The 17,332-nt window shown below is 42.9% G+C and overlaps 1 protein-coding gene across 1 annotated transcript in view; it reads right to left on the reverse strand.

Annotated features, from left to right (window-relative positions):
* Grasp65 (Golgi reassembly-stacking protein 2) overlaps positions 1-17,332 on the reverse strand; it is a 133,650-nt gene that overhangs the window by 15,884 nt on the left and 100,434 nt on the right. The window contains exons 5-7 of the mRNA XM_080282379.1: positions 10,052-10,172; positions 2,841-3,144; positions 2,442-2,741 (exon numbers count right to left, since the gene is read on the reverse strand). Of these exons, the coding sequence (XP_080138505.1) occupies positions 2,442-2,741; positions 2,841-3,144; positions 10,052-10,172 (725 nt within the window). The remainder of the gene's footprint in view (positions 1-2,441; positions 2,742-2,840; positions 3,145-10,051; positions 10,173-17,332) is intronic.

The raw sequence follows: 17,332 nt of genomic DNA on the forward strand, positions 1-17,332 counted from the left end.
CTCACTCACAGTAGCAGTATCAATCAAAGGCCAAGGGCCAGACACTGGATCTGCTGGCTCCAAACCTTCCCTGTCCCAGTCAAACTCCTCATTCAACAACCGGTTATAATGCTCTCTCCATGCATCTTTAATATCTTCACTGTTCACCACTACCCTTCCTTCATCATTCTTCACACACTGCTCACCTATGATATCCCGATTATCCCTCTTCACCTGACCTGCCACCCTAAATATATTTTTCCTTTCCCCATGATTTAGGTTATCAAGTAATTGTCTCTGTGACTCAGACTTTGCCCTGTATACCTCTCTCCTAGCCCTACGCTTGGCAGCCAAATATTCCTCTTTGCTACCACCCTTCTTCCATTCCCGGAAAAGCCTTCTTTTCTCCTTAATTGCAGCTTCTACACCCTCATCCCACCACCAAGTTACTTTATGTCTTGGTGGTCCTCTTGTCCAGCCACCTGTTACATCAGTAACTCTCAAGAAATTGTTCTTGAGGGCTCTGTACTGTTCATTAACGCCTCTGTCTACAGCTCCCTGTTCAGCCACCACTCTCCTCAACTCGCTACAGAAGGCATCCCTTACTACTTGGTTTTTCAGCTTCCATATTTTCCTCCTAGGTACATAAGTCCTCTTTTTCATCACTTGTTCTTTAAGCACCATATCACAAATCAATAGTTTGTGCTGCTGCACACACTCCTCACTTCCTATAACTTTAACATCCCTCACTAACCTCCTATCAGCCCTCCTAACCAGAAAATAATCTATCTGACTGCTATTTCCCCCAGACTCATACGTAATTAACCTACTGTCTCTTTTCCTAAAATATGTGTTGCACACAATCATGTCCGTTGCCTCCCCAAACTCGAGTATCCTTTCCCCTTCTGCATTCCTTAGACCATATGCACATCCCCCATGCACTCCTTCATAACCTTGTGCTGCTTCACCTACATGACCATTTAAGTCCCCTCCCAAAATCACTATCTCATCATCCCGCATGCCACCCACTACACGTATTAAATCATCCCAAAATCTATCTTTCTCAGATTCATCCAATCCTGCCTGTGGAGCATATGCCAATATAATCACAGCTATCTTTCTTCCCAACAGAATTTTCACTACCAATATCCTATCGCTTACTCTCAAAACATTCATAACATATTCCACCCATTTCTCCGCAACCATCACACCAACGGTAATTTCTCTGCAACCTATTTACTGTTATTATTACAATAATATTTATTATTATTATTGTTATAATACCATGCTACATATCATACACAACTGATTATACCTAGGCTACCATACAGCAGGCCCTAGGCCATATACTGTACTGGGTGAACTTTACGTCGATGGCATCCATCATTGTTTCACTGACTGTTTCACTATTGGTATGTTGGTCAGAGGGGGCTCCCACTGCACGAGTGCACGGCAGGGTAGTATGTGTATGTATTTACCGAGTTGTATTTACCTAGTTGTGATATACAGGAAATAAGCTACGCTCGTAGGGTCCTGTCTCTTTTTCTCGATAAGTCAAATTTAGTTCGGAACTCGTTTAACTTTTTAGACTGGACGATCTCTTTGTCCAGGCTATTCCACAGGTCTACACATCTATATGGAAAGTTATACTTCTTGTGTGTGTGTGTGTGTGTGTGTGTGTGTGTGTGTGTGTGTGTGTGTGTGTGTGTGTGTGTGTGTGTGTGTGTGTGTGTGTGTGTGTGTGTGTGTGTGTGTGTGTGTGTGTGTGTGTGTGTGTGTGTGTGTGTGTGTGTGTGTGTGTGTGTGTGTGTGTGTGTGTGTGTGTGTGTGTGTGTGTGTGTGTGTGTGTGTGTGTGTGTGTGTGTGTGTGTGTGTGTGTGTGTGTGTGTGTGTGTGTGTGTGTGTGTGTGTGTGTGTGTGTGTGTGTGTGTGTGTGTGTGTGTGTGTGTGTGTGTGTGTGTGTGTGTGTGTGTGTGTGTGTGTGTGTGTGTGTGTGTGTGTGTGTGTGTGTGTGTGTGTGTGTGTGTGTGTGTGTGTGTGTGTGTGTGTGTGTGTGTGTGTGTGTGTGTGTGTGTGTGTGTGTGTGTGTGTGTGTGTGTGTGTGTGTGTGTGTGTGTGTGTGTGTGTGTGTGTGTGTGTGTGTGTGTGTGTGTGTGTGTGTGTGTGTGTGTGTGTGAGAGAGAGAGAGAGAGAGAGAGAGAGAGAGAGAGAGAGAGAGAGAGAGAGAGAGAGAGAATAAAACAAACAGTTCCGAACCACTTTTAACCTGAAACATCAAAACTTCATATGACCTTGTTAGGTCGGCATTCGTCTAAAACCTAAGCCCAACAGAAGCCAAATCTATTCAATAGTTTGGGAGTTATGGGCCTTTGAACTGGAATTAGAACTACCCTGTGGCGAAATTACCCCGTTTTACTCTATCACTATTCTGTTAAGATACTGGTAATAAAATGGCAGCTTACCTGAGAATGTGGGAGGAGGAACTGGAGGAGGTATAGTTGATGAGTAACTCTGGTTAATTGGAGGAACCTGCATCGGTGACAAAGGAGAAGGTATTGGAGCAACAGGAATATTGGCTTCAGAGTGCCCCTGAGGGTGGTTTGCTGTAACTGGGACTGTTGGAGCACCACCCATTCTAAGTGGGCTAGGCTGAGAAACTGAACCGGAGGGAACAGTGGGGCTCAGGGAGTATGAGGTAGGGGAAGTCTGCATGGGCACTTCCCCTCCTGCTGTGATTTGATTCATGGCAACTGATGGAGCCACTGGCGAGGATTGAACTGTTGATGATGGTGGAACCTGAGAGCCTGAGGAAGGCACAGAATAACAGCTAGAAGTTTGAGGTGCCATAGGAGGATTATAACTTGTAGATGGAGGTACCACGGAAGACGTGAAGTTAGCTGGCAGTTCTTTTGGAGGTGGCAGAGAGGTGGGAGTGAAGGCTGCTGGGGGAGGGATGCTGGGAGCAGTGGCTGACACAGGTGAACCCTCAGTGACACCAACACTGGCTGTGGCTAATGCAAATGCTGAATGAGAATCTGATGCTGTTGTGAATGCCGTAGGGGGTGGGATTGTTGATCCTACTGTGACTGCTGTTCCGGACCCTTCAGCTATGTTCAGTCCTGATACACTTGACGTCACTGTCTCAACATCACTTCCAGTGGCAACCTATAAAATAATAATAATAAAAATAATAATATAATAAGTCAGTTCTCCTGCTTCTTAAAAGCACCATTTTTTCCAAAGAAATTCACTAGCACTTAACACATGTTTGCATCCTTCTAATTACAAGCATTATGACATTACTCATCTATCTATCTATCTATCGCTAGACACCTTAATCCCATAGGGGGTGGCCACAAACAAATCGCCTCCATGTCACCCTGTCCCTCTCCAATTCACTGCCCTGCTCCCAGCTCACACACCCCTCTCTCATATACATCTCCACTCCATCCCTCCATCTCATCCTTGGCTTTCCCCTCCCTCTGCCCCCTTCCACCTCACTCACATACACTCTCCTCATCAGTCCCTCACTCTCCATCCTCTCTACATGGCCAAACCACCTCAGTGTGTTTCTCCTAACACTTCCTATCACATCCACATCTACACCACAACGTCCTTCACGTCCCCATTTGTCAGTCTGTCTCTCCATGTGACTCCACATGCTCCTCTTAAATAACTCATTTCCAATGCTCTCACTTCTGACTTCTGTCCCTCCAACAAGGTCCAAGCTTCACTTCCATACGTTAGAGTTGGTGTCACAATACTGTCCTGTAGCAACTTTTTAACTTCCATGCTCACTTCCCTGTTTCTTATCACTGCTTTCAAGGAATCAGCAACCTTCCTTCCTTGTTGAACCCTTTCAAGCACTTCACCCTCTAAACTTCCATCCTTACCCATCATACTTCCCAAGTACCCCTGTAAGGTAACTTGGGGTCTGTCAAACCCCACCAAAAGTTTCTTTGTGTATGCCATATAATAATTTAAGGTCGTGGGATTTGGTTTTCCCCCTACCTTCCTGTCTAGTAGGGGTGAGTGTGGTTATTAGGACTTTTCTTGATCTTGATTAGTTTTTGCTCTACTACAGCCTTGGGGTCCAGCAGACCCCAGGCTACCTGATGTGTTATTTTGGTGGGGTCTCCAGATTTTACCTTATTTACAAACACAGGGACTTATCCCTGTCAAAAAACATACTTTGCTCACATGTCAACACCAGGCAGTGGTTGATAACTAGGGAATCACTCTCAGCTGGGGAGCTGTCCCATTACATTTATGGATGTATACATTTCAAGTGTTTGTAATTTTTTTTTTTTTTTTTTTATAAGAAAATTTTAGATAAGTTTTCCACAAAATTTTAACCAAATAGTTGTAGAACTTGTGTAAAAATACATATTTCAATAAACCCACTGTATCAATTTTTGCCAAATTTTTAAAAATTGGGGTCTGGTAGACCCCAAGTTACCTGATATCTGATTTTCAGGGTTACCTTACAGGGATTAAACACACTCATATTTTCCATTTCCTCCTCATCCAGCCTCACTGTACATCCACTGACTTCATTTCTCTTAAAGATCATAACTTTACTCTTCCCCACATTCACCTTTAGATTAAATTTCTTACACACACTCCCAAACTCATCCACCAAGCCATGAAGCTCCTCTTCATCTTCACTTAACAACACAGGATCATCTGCAAACAACAGTGCAGGGAGTCTCTAAACACTGCCCTCTCTCATTTTGGCCGCTCCAACATCCACTACCCTACCTTGTATCTCTGATGTAACCCCATCCATATACAGACTAAACAACCATAGAGACATGACACATCCCTGTTTCAATCCAACCTTCAAATAGAAAAATTCAATCAGTTTGCTATCCACATTCATTGCAGCCTTAGCACCCTCATACATACTCTTCACGGCATTCAGCAACTTCCATATGTTCTTCAGCACCCTTATACATATTCTTCATGGCATTCAGCAACTTCCCATTTACCCCATATGTTCTTAATACTTTCCACAATCTTTACTCATACACAATTAAAATATCATCCTCATAAGTGGCAACTTACATAAAATACCTATTCCATAACATTTCACATCATTCAATGTATTCTGAGAATAATAAACAGAAGCTATACTGTCCTAAAAGGCAAATGTATTACTATTCTATTTATCTAGTTTGCTATCTTCTATTGCCAGACACCTTAATACACTGAGTGGTCAAAAACAAAACACATCCAGGTCACCCTGTCCTCTTCTATTTGACTGCCCTCCCTCCAACTCACACACCCCTCTCTCACATCTCTCCACTCCATCTCATCTTCATTTTCCCCCTCCTCCTCCATCTCAATCACATACACTCTTGTAGTCAGTCTCTCATTCTCCATCCTTTTCACATGGCTAAACAAACCTTCTCTGCCTAGCACTGGCCAACCAGCCTACTGCAGTTATTCTCTCTACTTATGTTCTTATATTCTCAGTATTTCTCTTCACTCACTTTAAATTATTCACATCAACACCACAATGCACCTTCACTTTTTCATTTGTCTGTCCATCTCTCCATGTAACTCCACACACTCTGCTCAGATGAAATCATTGCCACTTCTCTCACTCTTGAGTCGCATCCTTTCAACAGGGCTCAAGTTTCACTTTGAAATGTCACAGCGGGGATAACAATGCTGTCATGCAGCAACTTTTTTACTTCCATACTCACTTCCCTATTCCTTATCAGTGTTTTCAGTGAACCAGCAACCTTCCTTCCCTGCTGTACCATTTCTAGCACTTCATCCTCTAAACCATTTAAGGTGTGTGTGTGCATGTGTGTGTGTGTGTGTGTGTGTGTGTGTGTGTGTGTGTGTGTGTGTGTGTGTGTGTGTGTGTGTGTGTGTGTGTGTGTGTGTGAGAATAAAAAAATAAAAAAAAATCACAACATACTACAGACATCCTCCACTCTTAAAAGAATCTATAAAAGCTGGATTTGAACTACTGTGGGTTGAATTTGGGGGAGAAACTATACTCGATTTTTTTCCAGCTGATGATGTACTTTCGTGACTGTGGCACCTGCGCACTCCTGCCCTGTGATTGGTTGGTTTCAATTTCATACCTGAAGGATCATTTTTAGAAAAAAAAAAAAAAAAAAAATTGTACCTTATATTCCAATTCTCATAAATGCTGTTTTGCATTGTCATTGTACTACACAAACAGACATGAAATGAATATGCATCTGTGCTTCACCCAAACGGACAATGAATATAAGGAAGCTGAATTTGAATTTAAGTATTGTTGTAAAAGGTACAGAGTTGTTGCATCTCTAATAAATAAATAAATACATATACTTATGGATATATATACTTGCAGATACAGTAATATGGACGAAGGTATTGAAGCAATGGAGTAGGTGTGATCCATAATAGAGTTTGACATCTTACGAGACGAGACAACTTGTTTTTTTCGGCTGGCCGTCTTTCGTGTCCCCCTCCTCCTCTGTAGGGACTGTTCCATTCACCTCCCCACTTCCACCACAACTGCTAATTTACATGGAATGGTACTATTATCTAATGTAACAAGTGGCTAAGTATTAAGATACCTTTAATCTGCACTTACCCAGCCAGATGCGTTGATTGCTTAAAAAAATATAGGGAGACGCAACAACTCTGTACCTTTTACAACAATATTTCACTTCAAATACAACTTCCACAAATTCATTGTCCGTCTGGGTGAAGCACAGATACAAACTTGTTTCATGTCTGTTTATATAGTACAATGACAATGCAAAACAGCATTTATGAGAATTGGAATATAAGGTACAATTGTTTTTTTTGTAAATATGACACTTCAGGTATGAAACTGAAACCAACCAATCACGCGGCTGGAGTGCGCAGGTGTCACGTTCACGAAAGTGGATCATCAGCCGGAAAAAATCGAGTATAGTGCTGCAACGAGTATGATCAACTGAACCGGTATACTGTATAGCTGTTTTTGCACTCTGAAACTGAACTAATACTGATTTTTATTTTTATCACTACAGTATATCAGATATGGATGGAAGAAACATTAATACAGTATATCTTTCATTCAAGATCTCATTCACTGTTTGGTCTGACTCTGTGTGAAAGAATGTTACCTTGACACCTTTTTTGCAGCCTAATACTGTTTAAAACACTCTTGCTGAAAATCATTAAAGGTTCAGAATAACTAGTGAGTGAGTGGTGGGGAAAAAAGAAAGAAAAAAAAAAAATCAGGGTCCAAAGTAGCAAGTTAAGAGTAAGGCAAACTGGGCAGTTTCTAGGTGTGGTGGCTGTGTGGGCTTAGGCTATGTATGTAAATGGTGTACACACACGCTGCTGAAGTAAGCGAGTATTGCCTGCAACTATTAATTTTACATTCTTTACTTAGCCATAATATTTACAGCCGCTCTTTTTACTACTGTCTAAATAAAGAAGTGATTTACTGCAAGCAATAAGAATGAAGGCTCTTCTTGTGGTAGCTGCGTGGGCTTATGTATGTAAATGGTGTACACACACGCCGCTGACGTAAGCAAGAATTGCCTGCAACCATTAATTTTACATTCTTTATTTAGTCATAATATTTACAGCCACTCTTTTTACTGCTGTCTAAGAAGTGATTTACTGCATGCAATAAGAATGAAGGCTCTTCCATCCTTCCTCTTCTGTCTTTCTTTCCTTCACTCTTTCCTCTGCCTATGGGTGACTTAACACTCCCTCTTCTGTCCTTCTTTCCTTCATTCTTTCCTCTTCCTTTTGCCTATGGGCAACTCTACACTGAGTGACAAGCCAAATGGTTGCCTGTACACCAGGAAACCATTACTACACTGGGTGGTAACCATATAACCAAATTATGGCACTTGGTGGTTTAATGGGTAATTAAGGTGCTCCAAGCAGATTGAGCCTGTGTAGGTTTATATCCATGGGGCAGTTGGAGTTCATTGCTCACGTAATGTCACTCAGGGATGAAAGAGGCTGGTCACTCACTCTCATCTTAAATGTCAGGACCAACTTGCCTAGCCCCAGACTCCTACGCTCCTCATGGGGTGACATAGGATTGGAAGATGGATGGATGGATGAATAAGAATGAAGGATGTAGATGGGGCAGTTAGAGGACAATCACTCTGACATGAAGGGATGAACAATTTTTGGCAACTTTGCTCAAGTTCAGCTTCTAAAGCAAAACAATCCTTTAGCTCACAGAAAAACATTCTACACTGATCCTGCCTGTACATCTTCATTACTACACCATACAAGGTATGCAACTTTGCACTCACTCCTAAAGGAAAGACAGTAAACTGAAGAGAAAGTGTGAATATCTTTTAATGGTGTGTATGTATGGGCAAGTGTACTTATGCTATTAGTGCCTGTGTGCATAAATGATGTCTAGCTTCATGTGTAACTTCACAACAAATATTCAACAAGGCAGAAGACACTGACCAAAAAGCTTTGCTCACTTAAACCAGAGAATCTTCAACACTTGGCTTTTCAAGGTGGTGGACAGGTTTTTTTTTTTTTTTTTTTTTTTTTTTTTTTGAGATGAACTGAGGAAGGAAAAAAAAAAAATCCATACCCCAGATTACAGGTGTCCATTCGTAAAAAATCTGTAACAGTATGACTTGAACTCCTGTAGGTTTAAGTTTTGGGGGAAACTAATCTGGGGAAACAAGTTCTAAAGTGAAACAGTTCTGGGAATAATGGATTCTGAGAAGCAGAATTTCTGCAATATGGCACATAACAGAGTCATGTTATGAGGACTACCAGATGCCAATGTAGCACAGGGGAAGACATGGACAGGTGGAACAATGGTTGCAGCTTCGTATGAGCATTTGTCATAAATGTATCTAAAATAATGCAAGGGAGAAAACATCTGTAATTGCTGGTTATCAATCATTTATTATTCTTATAGCTTTGTTCTGAATTTTGTCAAGTTGTTTTAATGTAATCTCTCCACATCCACTCCACATGGGTGGGTAATATCCACACTGAGAGGGCATGGGACTCTTCTAAATTACAGCTAACTGCTCGTCAGTGAAGAAGTTATGGATTCTGTACCATATTCCAAGTTTCCAAGAAGTTTGGAGAAAGCATTATAACCAGGTGCACTGGCCTTAGTGACATAATGGTGGCTCTCTATGCTGCTTGATCTCTGGCAGTCTCCCTGTTCAGTCCCTTATCCCTGGGGTCACACTCTATGACCTGGTCCCAGGTCATTTTTGGTCTGCCTCTCACAACCCTACCACCAACCCTAACTCTTATCACTTTCTGCACCCAACTGTCATCCCCTATCCTTTCCACATGCCCAAACCATCTCAATCTACCTCTCCTCATCATAACACCAATACATTCTTTTCCCAACCTTCAATTTAACTTTTCCACTGTAAACCCAGCCTCCCCCAGGCCTCGCATTCAAAGACGCACTCCACATCCACCAAATCAATGTTAATGGCTAAACCAAAAATTCATTTACTTCTCATTATTATGCAGACGATCTTGATACAAATCCAATTATTGGATAATTTTCCCTTTCTGATACTGGTACTGATATTACTCGGATATACAGCACTAGGAGAAACTATTTGGAGGAAGCAAATTCCAAACAGAAGCAGTTCAAGAAATATATTCTAGTAGGTAGGCAGAAGCTCTGCAATGTAGCAGCATACCATTCAAGTGCTACCAAATGCCTTTGTAGCAAGGGTGGAAGGCATGGAGAGATGACACAAGGATGAAAGTACCTGTGGGGAAGGTAGTTCATAAGTAACTGCTGAGTTATTAATTATTCTTATACCTCCGTTTTGAATTTTGTCCAGTTGTTTTAGAGCAACCTTCCCACATCCAATCCACTAGGACAATATCTGATATGAGAGTGTACATAACTTGTAAACTACAGTTAAGTGCTCATCAGTGAGGAAGTTACATACTCTGTACAATACCATAATTCAATTTTCTTTGAGGTGGTTTTAGCAAGTGATCTAACGTCAGAGGTCCAACTAAGGATAATCACTCTACCTCTCCACGCATTAAACAAATTTCATATTATATAACTATTTGTTAATCACTTGTTACACACCTGCAAGAGGGACTTTGTATCAGCTGTATCACTAGGTGTGGGTTTTGAAGAGGTGCCGGCTGAGCTTACACGCTGTGTGGGGATGCGATGAAGGTAACCATAACCTATACCACATCCCAGGCTGTGGAAAAACAGATAACAGTACAGTTTTTTCAAAAGGGGAAACCCATCACCTATAAACAAGCATTGTTCTTAAACACATTAATTTTTCTTCATTCATTCACTGCACAGTACAGTATATAATGTCTGAAAACATTCCCCAAGTAAGAAGTGGACTCAGTAAAGGAGATTTCTAACCCTGTTTCAGTTCAACAATCATTAAACACCTTCTTCATCATTTGGTTCCTCAATTCTAGAACATTACCAAATTCCAATCACGCTTTAGTTTCCAGGTTACTAACAACAGTTCAGTCAACTTTCAATAGTTCAGGATGCTTGAAAAGTAAATCGTCATGGTTTCCTCAAAAATGCATACTCTTACATTGTAATTTTAGGAATCAAGAGTCCCACATTTATCAATAACCCTAAGCAATTTATGAAGAAGCCTCTGCAGCTGTAAATTATTAGAAAATACACAACATTTATTTTTCACCTTAAAGTCCAATATTTCGGCATCTATGGGACCAGGCAAGTGCCGAAATAGCAAAATTGCCGAATTATCGAAAACCCTACCCACTCGGTACCTTATATGTTTCAGTGAACACTATCATCATTACTCATATCATTACAAATGTGTTTGGAGAGAGTACTGTATACTGTTTGATACTGTACAATACTGTAATGAATACAGTACTATACATGAATATGAAAAATAAAGAAATTAGTGAACATACTGTATATAAATGTAATGGTACAGTAGGCCTACAGGTTCACATGCACTTACCTAAACTTATAGTACTGTAGGTTCCTTATTTACATATGTACAATATGTACAATATGTACATATGTACAATAGTCAACATCTTATGTGTACGCTTCTTGCTAACACCAGTTAACTTTCCACACGTGGAGGCCATTTTCAAAGCACGCAGAAGATGTTTATACTGTTCACAACACACGGCTGGTCCACTCAGGTGTTACAAAGCTCCTGTCTGATGTTAAGGTGCTTACAGCAACTCGAATAGTAATTTCAGAGGTATTTCGGTACGAAGTTCACAAAACACACAGAAGAATCAAGAGAAGTCGGCAGCAGCACGGCAACAACTCGGAAGAATGGTGAAACAGATTCTCTTTCCCAAGCTAGACTCACTACATATTTGTCCTCTCTTTATGCTATAGGAGAAAGAGCTAGCCTCTGAGCTTCATGGCAGTGGTAGACTCGTTCCATCACTTTCACTATCTCACTCACTAAGGCGGGTAAAGGCGGGTAGCTAGCTGGCAAGCCTCATGGAGAATTTCAAGACTGACGAAAAAAATCGGAGAATCTGCCCAACGATCGGAGATTTTCATAAATGGGACTATTTCTCAAAACTGCCGAAATGTCAGATTTGCCGGGGCATTGGATGCCGAAATTTTGGACTTTTACTGTATTTGGAAGGAATTTGAGTGTGAAGTGGAGGGAATGTAAGAAAATGTTCTGGAAAGAAGTACAGAGAGTTACACAGGGCGGCAAAAAAGTTAGCCAGGGAGTGAAAGACAAATCTGGTAAATTACTTGTGGATATGGGAGAAAAAGTAAGCAGATGGAGAGAACACTTTAAGGAATTGTTGAACATTGAGAATGAGAGTAACACGAGTATAAGTGGCTGGGGAATGGCTGGGAGACGGGGTGAGGTGAGAAGACAGGAAGAAATCAGTAGGATGGAAGTTGAGGAAGCTATGAAGAAAGTTAAAATGGGGAAAGTCCCAGGAATTGATGGAGTGTGTGGTGAAATGCTGAAGCATGGGGGAGACATAGCAGTCGAATGGATGTGGAAGATATGCAGGTTGGCCTGGGAGGAAGGTAGAGTCCTGGAGGATTGGAAGTCAGGTATAATTATTCCCCTGTACAAAGGAAAAGGGGAAAAAGAAGTGTGTGGTAATCACAGAGACATTTGTCTTCTTAGTGTAGTAGGAAATGTATATGGTAGGATACTTACTGACAAAGTTAGGGAAATAACTGAGGAGTTAGTTGGAGAAGAACAGGGACGTTATAGGAAGTGAAGAGGCTGGGTAGATCAGATTATTCATTCTTAGATCTTTAGTGGAAAAGTTTTTAGAGAAGGGAAACAAGTTGTATGCAGCCTTCGTGGATTTGGAGAAAGCATGTGGCAGGGTGGATGGATAGACAAGGATTGTGGAAAGTACTAAGAATCCAATAATTGGAGTAGATGGGAAGTTCCTGAAAGCCGTGAAGAGTATGTATGAGGATGCTAAGGCTGCAGTGCATGTGAATAGTGAACTGAGTGAAATTTTCTATTTGAAGGTTGGATTGAAACAGGGATGTGTCACGTATCTATGGTTGTTCCATTTGCATATGGATGGGGTAATAAAAGAGGTACAAGGTAGGGCAGTGGATGTTGGAGTGGCTGAAATGAGAGAGGGCAGTGTCTGGAAACTCCCTGTACTGTTGTTTGCTGATGACACTGTGTTGTTAAGTAAAGACGATGAGGAGCTTCAAGGCTTGGTGGATGAGTTTGGGAGTGTGTGTAAGAAATTTAATCTAAAGGTGAATGTAGGGATTAGTAAAGTTGTGGTCTGTGAGAGAAGTGAAGTCAGTGAATGTGCAGTGAGGCTGGAGGGTGAAGAAATGGAAAATGTGAGTGCATTTCAGTACTTGGGTAGTGTGATAGTAAGGATGGAAGTTTAGAGGGTGAAGTGCTTGAAAAAGTACAACAAGGAAGAAAGGTTGTTGGTTCCTTGAAAACGTGATAAGAAACAGGGAAGTGAGTATGGAAGTGAAAAAGTTACTACATGACAGTACTGTGATACCAACTCTAATGAATGGAAGTGAAACTTGGACCTTGTTGGAGGGACAGAAGTCAGAGGTGAGAGCATTGGAAATGAGTTATTTGAGAGGAACCTGTGGAGTCACATGGAAAGACAGACTGACAAATGAGGATGTGAAGGAGCATTGTGATGTAGATGTGGATGTGATAGCAAGTGTTAGGAAGAACACACTGAGGTGGTTTGGCCATGTGAAGAGGATGGAGAGTGAGACACTGATGAGGACAGTGTATGTGAGTAAGGTGGAGGAGGGGGGATGTAGGGGGATGTCAAAGATTAGATGGAGGGATGGAGTGGAGAGGTATATGAAAGAGGGGTGTGTGAGCTGGGAGCAGGGCAGTGAAATGGCAGGGAACGGCAACATGGAGGTGATTTGTTTGAGGCCACCCCTTATGGGATTAAGGCATCTGGCAATAGACAGACAGACAGATTCAATCTAGTCTGACTGGGAAGTGTTTTATAGTCATATCAGTGAAAATACACACAAACAAATACAGTTCAGCTCTGGATGCTAAGAAGAAAACTCAGAAAAGCATATACAGTATACAGAATTACTGGAGAGGCATATGAACTACTGACCAATATATGAGTGGATTTTACTTACAGTAGACCCATGCCATAATGGACTAATTGAGGGGATGCCTGATCTGATTAAGCGTATGGATTCCTATACTGACTGCCATACTGTTAACACAGTCTCAGTGCCTGCAGAGATAGTGAGTAATGAGTGCTGGGAGGCTTGCTGTTTGTTGATACTGTACCACTTTGCTGGCAGCAAAGAGGGCCATGATGGCTCACAAGAGAGGTGTAAGTAGTGGAGCAGAGGTAGAGGACATGACAACCAGTGACAGTATGGACACCAACCAGCTGACGGAAAGCAAAACCTATCAGATTTGGCTAATGGGGAGGACAGAGAGGGTGTGACACACTTGGGGAAGCTCCTCAGGGTATCTACAGAAGGGTCCTGCCCAGATGAGGCCCAGTTGCAACCAGGACTAAAGTAGTACCATGCTAAACTGGCCGGTCTGGGTGTGGCTCATCACCTTTACACTGTTGTCATACTTCCAACTGACTCCCATACAGCCCAGGCTATTTTTAGATGGCCTTGGTACAGCCCACCATTTACACCCACCACATGTGTGTGTGTGTGTGTGTGTGTGTGTGTGTGTGTGTGTGTGTGTGTGTGTGTGTGTGTGTGTGTGTGTGTGTGTGTGTGTTTCCCTACTTTCTCTCTCACTGTGTGTGTGTGTGTGTGTGTGTGTGTGTGTGTGTGTGTGTGTGTGTGTGTGTTTCCCTACTTTCTCTCTCACTGTGTGTGTGTGTGTGTGTGTGTGTTTCCCTACTTTCTCTCTCACTGTGTGTGTGTGTGTGTGTGTGTGTGTGTGTGTGTGTGTGTGTGTGTGTTTCCCTGCTTTCTCTCTCAGTGTGTGTGTGTGTGTGTGTGTGTGTGTGTGTGTGTGTGTGTGTGTGTGCACTCTCATTAAGGGAGTAAGGTGTAGGGCAATGCATGGATTATTATAATTATAATTATTATTATTATAATTATCATTCTTACATTTCGACTTTAATTCAGCTGTTTGGCAAGTAGCCTTGGATACGTTGATAATAACATCCCCCATCTCCTTCTCTTTCTGAAAATACTGGTTTACGTTATATACAATTTCTTTGGCCTGACTATACAGGTGATTTGCTTGAATACATAAGCGATTTGGAGAGGCATCCATTGTCCTCGACTGCGGGAGAATGAATGAAGCGCACAGCAAATCAGGTGGTGTGTGTGTGTGCGTGCGTGCGTGAATGTGTGTGTGTGTGTGTGTGTGTGTGTGTGTGTGTGTGTGTGCGTATAACCCTAATCTATACCGGCAACACTGCACAAGCAACTCTGCCAAGTTTTATACAAAGTTCTGATAATTACTAACAAAAACCGAATCTTACATAAAAACCTTATAGTTTTTTTGTACATGTAAAACTAAACTGGGCTCTACCAGGGACATCTAAAAATATTTTTAGATGGCCAAGGCTGTATGGGAGGTCAGCTGTACGTATGACAACAATGTAAAGATGACTTGTCACACCCAGACCGGCCAGTTTAACATGGTACCACTTTAGTAACATTCGTCATCCAGTCCATGGACAGTGCCCATATTTTCAACAACTCATAATGCCTCACTGATCCCACCAAAGCCTCACACCTTGGTAAATATTATGCAGAGTGGGAAATTAGGCCACTGGGTGATGGCTCCTCAGTTCATCTCAAGATCTCGGCCAAGAACCTCGCTAAGTTACCTAGCCAGCTGGAGACTATAAGTCTTTATGGCAAGTGGAAAGTGACTTGTCATTGTGCTTACCCCAGGAATGACCCAACCATCAGGTTTGGAAAACTGGACCTGCAGGATGACCCAACCATCAGGTTTGGAAAACTGGACCTGCGTCATGACCTGGATGATACAACCTTGGTAAGCAGGCTCCGGCCCAACAGATCACGGCTCCTTGGTGCTGCTAGGGCACTCTGAATCCCAGAACGATTTCCAACCCCAGGGGCAAAGCGCCATTTGCAGTGGATGCGGCTAATGTTTAAGGACCTCTACCATCCCAAGCAATATATGGTCATGTCTCATTCTCGGTAAGTGAAAACGTACCACTGATTCTCTGCTGCTACAACTGCCACCAATCTGGTCACACTAGGCTGTCCTGCAGAAACAAAACCAGGTGTTCTACATGCCGTGGTTATCATCCTCTCAGATCCAGTGAGGCACAGGGGCAGACGTGTCCGAAGAGCTCTAAGTGATATGTATGTGGTGGAGACCACCAGGTGGTGTATTACCGATGCTTTAGCATCCTCTCAGATCCGGTGAGGCACAGGGGCAGACGTGTCCGAAGAGCTCTACCACCACAGGGTGGTGTCTCGCCGATGCCCAGTTTACCTAGAGGCTTATGACACGTATGACAACATGCATGGAAGTGGTGTGTCCTCAGTGGATATCAACTAAGACTCCGTTTGCTACACTCTACGTCTCAACATTCTACCATGTCCAAGCCATCTGTGTCTGTCAATCCACCCCAGGATGCCAGTGTAAGAGATGGGACAAGCTAAGTCTGTGCCACAAAAAAAGGTACGATATAATGGCTGATCAAGATCAGGAGGACAACTCTGATTGGGTTGCAGACACAGTGAGGGTCTCATCTAACCCAATATCTCAGACTGAGGTCTTGATCCAAGACAGTGATCATGCCAGGAGGAGGGCTCCTATCCACCAGCAACCACTTCATCAATGACGCCAGGCATGTACATTAGTCTCTGAGGAACCACAGCAAGATCCAGGCCAGCACATCCCTGCCCCAGCCAATGATGCCCGGCTGCCTGCCCCTTCTGCCACACCACCTCAGACACCAGCCAACTAGACCACCAGTTCCCACCTTGCTCCTGGTCAACACCACCACCATGATGCTGCCTAACTGAGTGTTTATGATGCAGCATGTACTAGTGGCACCTTCTTCTTCTGGTAATTGAACCCCTGGATTTGTATCAGAAGGGTTGGTCCTTCATGGATATATGTTCACACCTCTGGCCCAAGCTACTTACTCTTTCTCTGTCATTATCTTGCCAGGCATAATAAGCTTGACTTTCATGCTATGGAATGCACAGTCACTGGTGCATAAGACCCATGATTTTAAATTATAGGTGGCTATTCGAGGCCCCAGTGTGGTAGGAGTCTGCAAGACACCTGGATGGAGCCTCACCTCCAGTTCCACTTGGGTGATTACCCTGTTTCTTGGTCTGACTGCCCTCCTGGACGGGATGGGGGTCTGACCAGAGCTGTGCAGGAGGAGCCTCTGTGTGTGAAGTTGCCACTGACCCCATTTTCTGGCAGTCTGTTGGAGGTGTTAGCAGTCAGGGTGGCCCTGTGCTCAAGGTAGGCATCAGTTTCTCTCAGCTATAAGTCATGCAAAGATGTCTCCCACGAGGAATATGCTCATTACAGTACTTCCATCAGTTCCCAACCCTTTGTCATGGGTGACTTCAATGCCAACCACAACTGATGAGACTCTACTCAGAACACCACCAATGCCGCTGGAATGTCACTCTTTCAGGCTCTCTTGGACTCTCCATGCATTGGAATCCTCTCCCCTCCAGGTCTTGGCACATGTTTTGACCCCAACACAGGGAGTCTTCTGTACTGAATCTTTGCCTTGGGAATGATGCCTTTCAGCACCCTGAGGTGGATGTGGGTCCATATATGGGCAGCAATCACTTGCCACTATTCTGCAGTTTTCCAATGCTGTCACCTAAACTGTCCAGCACAAGTTGGCCCCGCTCGTGACTGCAGAGTGAAAAATGGCCTGCCTATACCAGTTG

Source organism: Coenobita brevimanus, chromosome 93 (assembly GCF_032717465.1).
Source record: "Coenobita brevimanus isolate Jiangsu-jjx chromosome 93, ASM3271746v2, whole genome shotgun sequence".
Classification (NCBI taxonomy): domain Eukaryota; kingdom Metazoa; phylum Arthropoda; class Malacostraca; order Decapoda; family Coenobitidae; genus Coenobita; species Coenobita brevimanus.